This window comes from Seriola dumerili, unplaced genomic scaffold (genome assembly GCF_002260705.1).
Source record: "Seriola dumerili isolate Sdu_G_001 unplaced genomic scaffold, Sdu_1.0 BDQW01000120.1, whole genome shotgun sequence".
NCBI classification, from domain to species: Eukaryota; Metazoa; Chordata; class Actinopteri; order Carangiformes; family Carangidae; genus Seriola; species Seriola dumerili.
This window is the reverse complement of record NW_019174375.1, coordinates 494,083-501,947: the sequence shown is the minus strand read 5'-3', so window position 1 is coordinate 501,947 and position 7,865 is coordinate 494,083. Positions and strand designations below refer to the sequence as shown.

Here is a 7,865-nt window from a genome sequence, read left to right as displayed (position 1 = left end):
AGCCCCCTGAACATCTTGTGCTGACATCTCTGCGTCTGTGTGTTTATCCGAACCAGTGGTTTCCCATACACTCCCTGTTCCAGGAGACTCCACAGAGCCAGCACCACTCTGCTCTGCACAGAGGACACTGCATGTGCATACAGCCGCCTGCAGGGGGCGACAACAACAACAACAACATCATCATCATCATCAACAACAACAACAACACTCATTAATCACAGACCCAGACCCTAAACCGGTTCATCAGACCCTCTGCTGTCGGGGTGATTTACCGTTTCTCTCCACAGGAACTGAACACTGAGGGCAGCGTTTAGTCGACTCCTGGATCAGGAGCTGAGACGCTTGATCCCACCTCCCTCTGAGAGACGCCTCCTCCCCCACCACAAAACCCTAAAAGGGGAGAGAAGGAGAGGAGAGAGGACAGGAGAGAGTAACGGAGGAGAGGAGTGAAGGAGAGGAGAGGAGGAGAGGATTTAGTGACATATTTTGTCCTGCGATGTCCTGATCTGTCCAGCAGGGGGCAGCAGAGACTCATCCTCATCCTCATCATCTCTTCTTTACATTAAAGAAGTATTAAATGTTTGGCTGTTTCCTGTGTTTATATCTATAAAGTTTTACACAAAGTTTTGTGACCTCTGACCCCAGCCCCCTGAAATGAGCTGTATCTGTCTCTTCTCATTAGTTTATTTCTCACTGCTCTGAGTCTTGATTCTGTTTGTACAGACAAACCGGGAGCTCTGTGATTGGTCGGCTTACCTGTGAGGCTTCGCTTGCAGGCGGGACAGGCTGCGTCTGACACACCCCCTCGTGGTAGCCCTCCCTGCAATCTCTGCAGAAGACGAAGCCGCAGCCCACCTGTCGTTCACACTCCACCCTCCTGCTGCCGTCAGGAGGGAGAAGCCCCGCCCCACAGCCAGGTGACGGACACATCAGTCCTCCAATCCTCAACAGGCACTCCTCGGCCCCGTACTGCAGGTAGCGATCGTACTGAGAGAGAGAGAGCCCAGGGTGTGTCAGGGGGCATTCTGGGTAAAAGGTGTGTAAAATAAACAATGAGACAGAGACACTCACCTGCTCGTCGCCCAGGACCCGGAAATGATGGAGCTCCTTAATCAGAGAGTCCACACAACCGACTGCAGACACAGACACAGACACACACACACACACACACACACACACACACACACACACACACACACACACAGCTAATTAACTCTGATGAGTCACAGTAACTTGCTGCCTGTGTGTGATGAGGGTAAAACCAGGACACGGAGTCAGGGAAGACAGGGAGTGGACTGTTTCTGTCTCACCGGCGCAGGGCAGAGAGTATCCGACCACGGCGTCGTGAACAAACTGTCGCTCGTTCAGTCGAGTCTGACAGAACCGACGGAAACAGTCCAGACAGATCACATGACGCTCCGAGCACTGGAAGACCAGGACCACGTCCCTGAGACCAGAATCAAAGACAGGTAGATCTGAAGTGTTGAGATCCTGTTGGATCAGGACTGAAATCTGGTCCTCTGTGTGTGTGTGTGTGTGTGTGTGTGTGTGTGTGTGTGTGTGTGTGTGTGTGTGTGTGTGTGTGTGTGTGTGTGTTACATGACGTCGGTGCAGGCGATGCAGGGCACGTCTCTGGTGTTGGTCATGATGAGGTCGAGGGCCACAGAGAGGTCGTCATCTGAGGTCGGGTGAGACGCACACTTCATGAAGAACTCCTGCACACACACACACACACACGCACACACACGCACACACACGCACACACACGATTATTTGATCATTAAAAGAGCTTGAAACTCCAACCAATTAATCAATTAACCCCTTACCGCTTCATTGCCGTGACAACCATCTGATTGACATACGCCGTGGATACGACCTGGGAGGAGGACGTCATCCCAACAGGACGGGCCCTGAGACGCAGACAGAGCACTCTCACCTTCATCATCACCATCATCTACTGTTACTAATAAATACAACTATTACTAATTAATACAACTATTACTAGTAAATACTGCTGTTACTACAAACAAATCCTAAAACACCTGAGGTTGGTTACAGCTGCTGCACCGCGCCCCCTGTGGCCACACACAGTCATTACAGCTGGGTGAGGCGACAGGAGGATCATCGTGTCTGACATGATCTACAGTTAAACATAAACACAGTAACTCAGTATCAGTTCTCACCCTGCTGAGCGTCAGCGTCGTCTGTTTGCAGCATCTGCAGCGAACTCTCAGTTTTCCTGGTTCGACCGAGCTGCAGCTTTTACAGTACACAAAGAAAGTACTGCAGGTACGCACACCTGTACACAGAAATACACACAAGCACACACAGTCAGAGTACTGCAGAGTACTACTTCTGACACACTGCAGGAGTACTGACACACTGACCTCTCAGACCTGCAGCCTGCGCCTCCTCTGCTCCCCCGTCACCTCCTCCCTCTCTCTCACTCCCTTCCAGGATCACGGCCAGCCCAGTGGAGGTGGAGGGGAGGCGCGAGGAGCTCAGGTCCAGCCTGGTCAGGGTGTCCCGCTCCTCCTCGCTGCCCCGAGACAGACGCTCCTGCAGGAGGAGCAGCCGGGAGGAGGACCCTGAAGGAGGGAGGACGACATGGACGGTGCTCTGCTCCGGGAGGTCACAACCCTGAGGAGAGAGGAGAGGAGAGGATAATATGACAGGAGGAGTTATGATCAGGAGGTAAGACCCTCCATCCAGTAGCTCTTTCTCCCATTATTCTTCACTCTTCCCTCCTCCTCCTCCTCCTCCTTCTGTCAGATTCCCCCTGACCTCACCTGCAGCCTGACCTCTGACCTCACCTGTAGCGTGGCGTTGCTCTGCAGCTCCCTCCCAGCGAACAACACCCTGAGCTCCTCCGGTCGGACTCCCTGCTGACTCCCCACCACCTCCTTCAGCTTGGCTATGCTCTCCTCCTCCTGCAGCTCCACAGCCACACCTGGGCCCAGGTTGTACCGCACATACACTGAGGGGACACACAGGTGAGGGGTCAGGTGACAGGTCAGGGGTCAGGCGACTTCTAGTTATTCATACTTTAGTCTCAGTACTTTTACTGTTGATACTTTAACTACACAAATCTGAGAGTTGTTGTACTTTTACTGCAGTAAATGATCTGAGTCACACAGGTAATGTGACTGGTTCTCTGCCAGCTGAGCTCACACTGACAGAACCTCAGTAGAACCTCAGTAGAACCTCAGAATGGAACAGAACTCACCGATCATCCGTCACTTCGTCCTTCACTCTCCGTGTGTGTTTACAGTCTGTGAGCCGCGGTGCACTCTGGGTAGCGTAGTCCCGCCGCGCGCTCACAAACGTTACCAACCGTTACCAACCGCTACGGAACTACAGCGCGGTCACGCAGGAATGACGTCACGGAGCGGCACCGGAAGTGGAGGTCTTCATGAATTTTAATAAACTTGTTTTTTTTTTTCTTTGTGTGTGTGTGTGTGTGTGTGTTTTTCCGTCCTGAGCCGCAGCTGAAGAACCGGAACATTCCCGGGTCCACTCGGACATTAAAGTCCCGGCAGTGGCTCCGGTTCGAGTGTCCAGATGACGGAGAGTCCGGACAGCAGCGTCCTGCAGCGGACACACAGCGGAACCGGGACCGGCCCGGCGGTGAGAGGAACCGGGTTTTATGTTGCATGTATCCGCAGCGAGGGAACATATATATAACTGTACATATGATGTTTACTGTTCATCTCCAGCGTGAATGTTTATTATTATTATTATTATTATTATTATTATTATTATTATCATCAGCACGTGAGGAGTGTTTATCTGCACCATAACAACATGAATGATGATGAATGATGATGATGATGATGATGATGAGTGGGACACTTCAGTCTGTCTTGTGTGTTACAGTCAGTTACAACATGTACTATTAGAGGTGGACGAAGTACTCTGATAACGTTACTGCAGTAAAAGTACTAATTACAAGAGTAAAAATACTCTATTGCATGTTAAAGTGCTGCATTTAAAATGTTGCCGCAGTAACAGTTTGTGAGTATAATCAAGTATGAAAAGTAAAAGTACTCACTGTTTTACTGTTTTCTATTGTATCATTAGATCAGTGGTTCTCAACCTGTGGGCCCACTTTTAATACCAGTTTGTGCAGTTTGACACTGTGGCCTGTGGGGGGCGCTGCAGCTCACATAACATCATAGATGAAGAACAGTGAGCTTTAAATCTCACTGAGTTTATTTCGTTGTTTATGTGTCACATTTGACAGGTTGAAGAAATAAAACAAGTGAACAGAAAACATGTAGTTAAAGTAACTCGTCCTCTGGTTTTTACTCCAGTTACACCTGGATCAGGTGTTGTTTTAATCTCAGACACATGTCGCTCAGATCATCAGAACAACATGAGTGGCAGTACAGCCAATCAGAGGAGCAGCTGAATGACAAAGTGGGCGGTACTAACAGCTGCACCTTTCCACTCACTGTCAGACAATCTGATAGGCTTTGAGGTGAGATGATGGTGTCTCAGTACAGTCAGGTACATGTGAGTTTACAGGGGCATTTACAGGTGTGCACAGGTGTTAACAGATGAGTTTACAGATGACTTACTTTACAGATGTGTTTATAGGTGTGTATAGGAGTGTTGACAGGTGACAAGTGAGTTTACTGGTGAGGGTACAGGTGTGTGCAGGTGAGTGTATGAATGTGTACAGATGAGCTTACAGGTGCGTTTACAGGTATGTACAGCTGCTTACAGGAGAGTTTACAGGTGTGTACAGGTGATGTTCTCTGTGTGTGAGACAGCGCTCAGGTATCAGATTTATTTCTGTATTTTGATTGACGTCTTTATGAAGAGTTTTCTATCAACAACTTTTCATGAAGAAAAACCTCCTCTGTCCCGCAGGTGGTGAAATTGGAGTCAGGTGTGACGAGTGTGTCAGGTGCGTCAGATCTGACGCCGTCACAGATCGCTGAGCTTCACTTCCTGCGTTCGAGGGTTCGAGAGCTGGAGAGAGAGAAGGCAGAGCTGTCGGCTGAGAACCAGAGACTGAAAAACATGCTGGTCCACGGTGAGTCCAGATCCACATCACTGTCACCTGGTCATTCTGTTCACAGGTGACCAATCAGAGACCAGTCAGCTTCAAACGTGACGTCAGAGAACAGGTTAGATTTTCTTTTACATCCTGTCTGTCCTGGTTTAATTTCATGAATTTTATTGTGAATACATTTCCCAGAGATCCCTGGGCTCCTGTCCACCATGTGGCAGACGTTGGGCCAGGTCAACAGTCACCACTCCGTCTCCACGGCAACAGGCGGGAGCGACAGTTACGCGCTTTATCACCCCCACACAGCGACCAATCAGGACGGAGACTTTAGCCCTCAGGTCCAGGTTCAGCAGCTCCAGGATGAGCTGAGTAGGGACCTGTCAGAGTGCTGGGGTCCGCTGGGCGCCGAGGACGACGAGGTCCCAGGAGGAGCAGACCTGGGCTTCGGGAGCCACATGGGGGAGGTGGCACCGCTCTGCAGCCAGACTGACATGGAGGAGCTGAGGAGGAGCTGCTCTGAGAGCCAGTGTACCGCCGGAGATGTAACCGGACAGGTGAGAACAACTCTGATCCAGATTACACAAGATCTGATCCTTTTTACACTGGATCTGATGTGGATTACACTAAATCGGATCCTGTTTACATTGGATCTAATCTGGATTACACTGGATTTGATCCAGTCTACACTGAATCCAGACCAGTTTTCATTGAATCTGATCTGGATTACACAGAATCGGATCCTGTTAAAATTGAATCTAATTTCACTGGATTTGATCAAGATTACACTGAAACTCATCCAGATTACACTGGATCTGATCTGGATTACACTGGATGTGATCCAGATTACACCGTATCTGATCCTGTTTACATTGGATCTAATCCGGATTACTCTGGATTTGATCAAGATGAATCTGAATCCAATCCAGTTTTCATTGGATCTGATCCGGATTAAACAGAATCAGATCCTGTTTACACCGAATCTAATCTGGATTACATTGGATTTGATCAAGATTGATCTGAATCTGATCCTGTTTACACTGGATCTGCTCCAGATTGCACTGGAAGTGGTCCGGATTACACTGGATTTGATCCACATTACACTAAATCGGATCCTGTTTTCATTGGATCTGATCTGTTTTACACTGGGTTTGATCCAGATTACACTGAATCTGATCCAGTTTACACTAAATCTGGTCCATTGGATTTGATACAGATCAAACTACATCTGATCTGGATTACACGGGATCTTCTCCAGATTACAGTGGATTTGATCCAAATTACACAGAATCGGATCCTGTTTACATTGAATCTAATCTGGATTACACTGGATTTGATCAAGATTACAATAAATCGGATCCTGTTTACATTGGATCTTATTTGGATTACACTGCAATGAATCCAGTACAGTTTTCATTGGATCTGATCCAGATTACACAGAATCAGATCCTGTTTACATTCAGTGGATTTGATCCAGATCAATCTGATCTGGATTACATTAGATCAGATTTTGTTTGCACTGGATCTGATCTGGATTACACTAGATCTGATTTAGATTACATTAGATCTGATCTGGATGACACTGGAATCAGATCTGGTTTTAATCAGGTTTAATATGATCTGGTTTAAAATTTATCTGAACTGGTTTAATCGGGTGAGAGCTCGCTAACAACTTATTGGTGTATCATTTACCTGTCCTGTCCAGGTGAGCCAGGTGGAGGTGTATCCGGGCTCTGGTGTGCTCTGTGATGTGCGGTCTTGGCAGGCAGCCAATCAGGCGCAGTCACCCACAGCAATGGCTCGGATGTTGCTACTGGGTGTGTTTGATATGGACACGCTGATGAACAGTAACCTGAGAGGTGGGCGGAGCCGCCGGCCCGCCTTCCACCCACAACGAAGCGCACTTGACCCACACAGGATCAACGCCATCTTCAGTAGGTTCAGACATTGACGGACTGTTCCTTTAATCTGCCATCTCTTTGACAGTCTCCCTCTCTTTCTCAGACGCCATCTTGGCTCGGTTTCCTCTCGCCAAGAAGGGAGTCATCGGCTCCGGCATCAACTCCAAACTCTCTGAGATCCGTTTTCGCTCCCGCAGAGCCAATCGGGATCCCCGGTTCCTCTGATGGACAGCTGGAAAGCCCCACCTACCTCACAGAAAACAATACGGATCGTCCAATGAGAATTCCCCAGTGTGGAGCTGCTGGACCAATGAGAACGCAGCAGTCTGGAGCAGCTCGACCAATGAGCTGCTGTCAGACAGTTTAATATGAAACTCTGTTCAAGCTCAGTTTCTCCTCCATGTACAACCAGATGCTGGATAGATCTACTGTGTTCTACTGTCTCTAACATGGAGGCAGCTGGAGCAGAGGATGGACAGGACAGGGGGACAAAAGGACGAGAGGACAAGTGGACAAAAGGAAAAGAGGACAAGGGGACAGAAGGAAAGAAGGATGGGAAGACAGGAGGACAAGGGGACAAGAGTAGAAGGGGACAGTAGAATAAGGGGACAAGGGGACAAAGGGTCAAAAGGAAAGGGGGACACGTTGTGATGTTTGTGTTGATGTTGTCATGTTTATATTTGTTGGTTTGTGTCGTAATTTTCTCTAAATTACATCAGTGGAAATGAATAAACTATTAAGACATGTTTCCTTCTCTACCTCCTTTTTTCTTTCCTCCTGTTTCCTTCTCTACCTCCTTTTTTTCTGAACACTTCCCTCTAATGTCTGATGTGATGTCACTGATTCTGTTGAATTACCCACAATGCTGTGTGTCATTAATATGATTCTGATTCCCTAGCTCCTTGTTTCCTTTCTCCTTTCCTCCTTTCATTCCCTCTTGACTCATTTTC

General features: G+C 48.3%; 2 protein-coding genes across 4 annotated transcripts; one reads left to right on the top strand and one right to left on the bottom strand.

The window, feature by feature from the left end:
• Positions 1-6: 6 nt before the first annotated feature.
• Positions 7-3,298, bottom strand: prkn (parkin RBR E3 ubiquitin protein ligase). 2 transcript variants are annotated; one of them, XM_022748168.1, is made up of 11 exons: positions 3,227-3,298; positions 2,814-2,977; positions 2,388-2,640; positions 2,184-2,299; positions 1,827-1,910; positions 1,600-1,715; positions 1,311-1,447; positions 1,072-1,133; positions 757-987; positions 273-390; positions 7-147 (listed from the first exon to the last, which is right to left on the bottom strand). In XM_022748168.1, the coding sequence occupies exons 1-11, from the start codon at positions 3,231-3,233 to the stop codon at positions 44-46; spliced, it is 1,392 nt and encodes a 463-aa protein (XP_022603889.1). In that variant the 5' UTR covers positions 3,234-3,298; the 3' UTR covers positions 7-43. The 2 variants fall into 2 exon arrangements, with proteins under 2 accessions (XP_022603889.1, XP_022603890.1); XM_022748169.1 differs by having other exon boundaries at positions 2,397-2,640.
• A 142-nt stretch (positions 3,299-3,440) lies between these two features.
• Positions 3,441-7,588, top strand: LOC111223872. 2 transcript variants are annotated; one of them, XM_022748170.1, is made up of 5 exons: positions 3,441-3,627; positions 4,876-5,041; positions 5,207-5,571; positions 6,720-6,948; positions 7,019-7,222. In XM_022748170.1, exons 1-5 carry the CDS (start codon positions 3,562-3,564, stop codon positions 7,138-7,140), a joined length of 948 nt encoding a protein of 315 aa, XP_022603891.1. In that variant the 5' UTR covers positions 3,441-3,561; the 3' UTR covers positions 7,141-7,222. The 2 variants fall into 2 exon arrangements, with proteins under 2 accessions (XP_022603891.1, XP_022603892.1); XM_022748171.1 differs by lacking the exon at positions 6,720-6,948 and having other exon boundaries at positions 7,019-7,588.
• Positions 7,589-7,865: the final 277 nt, after the last annotated feature.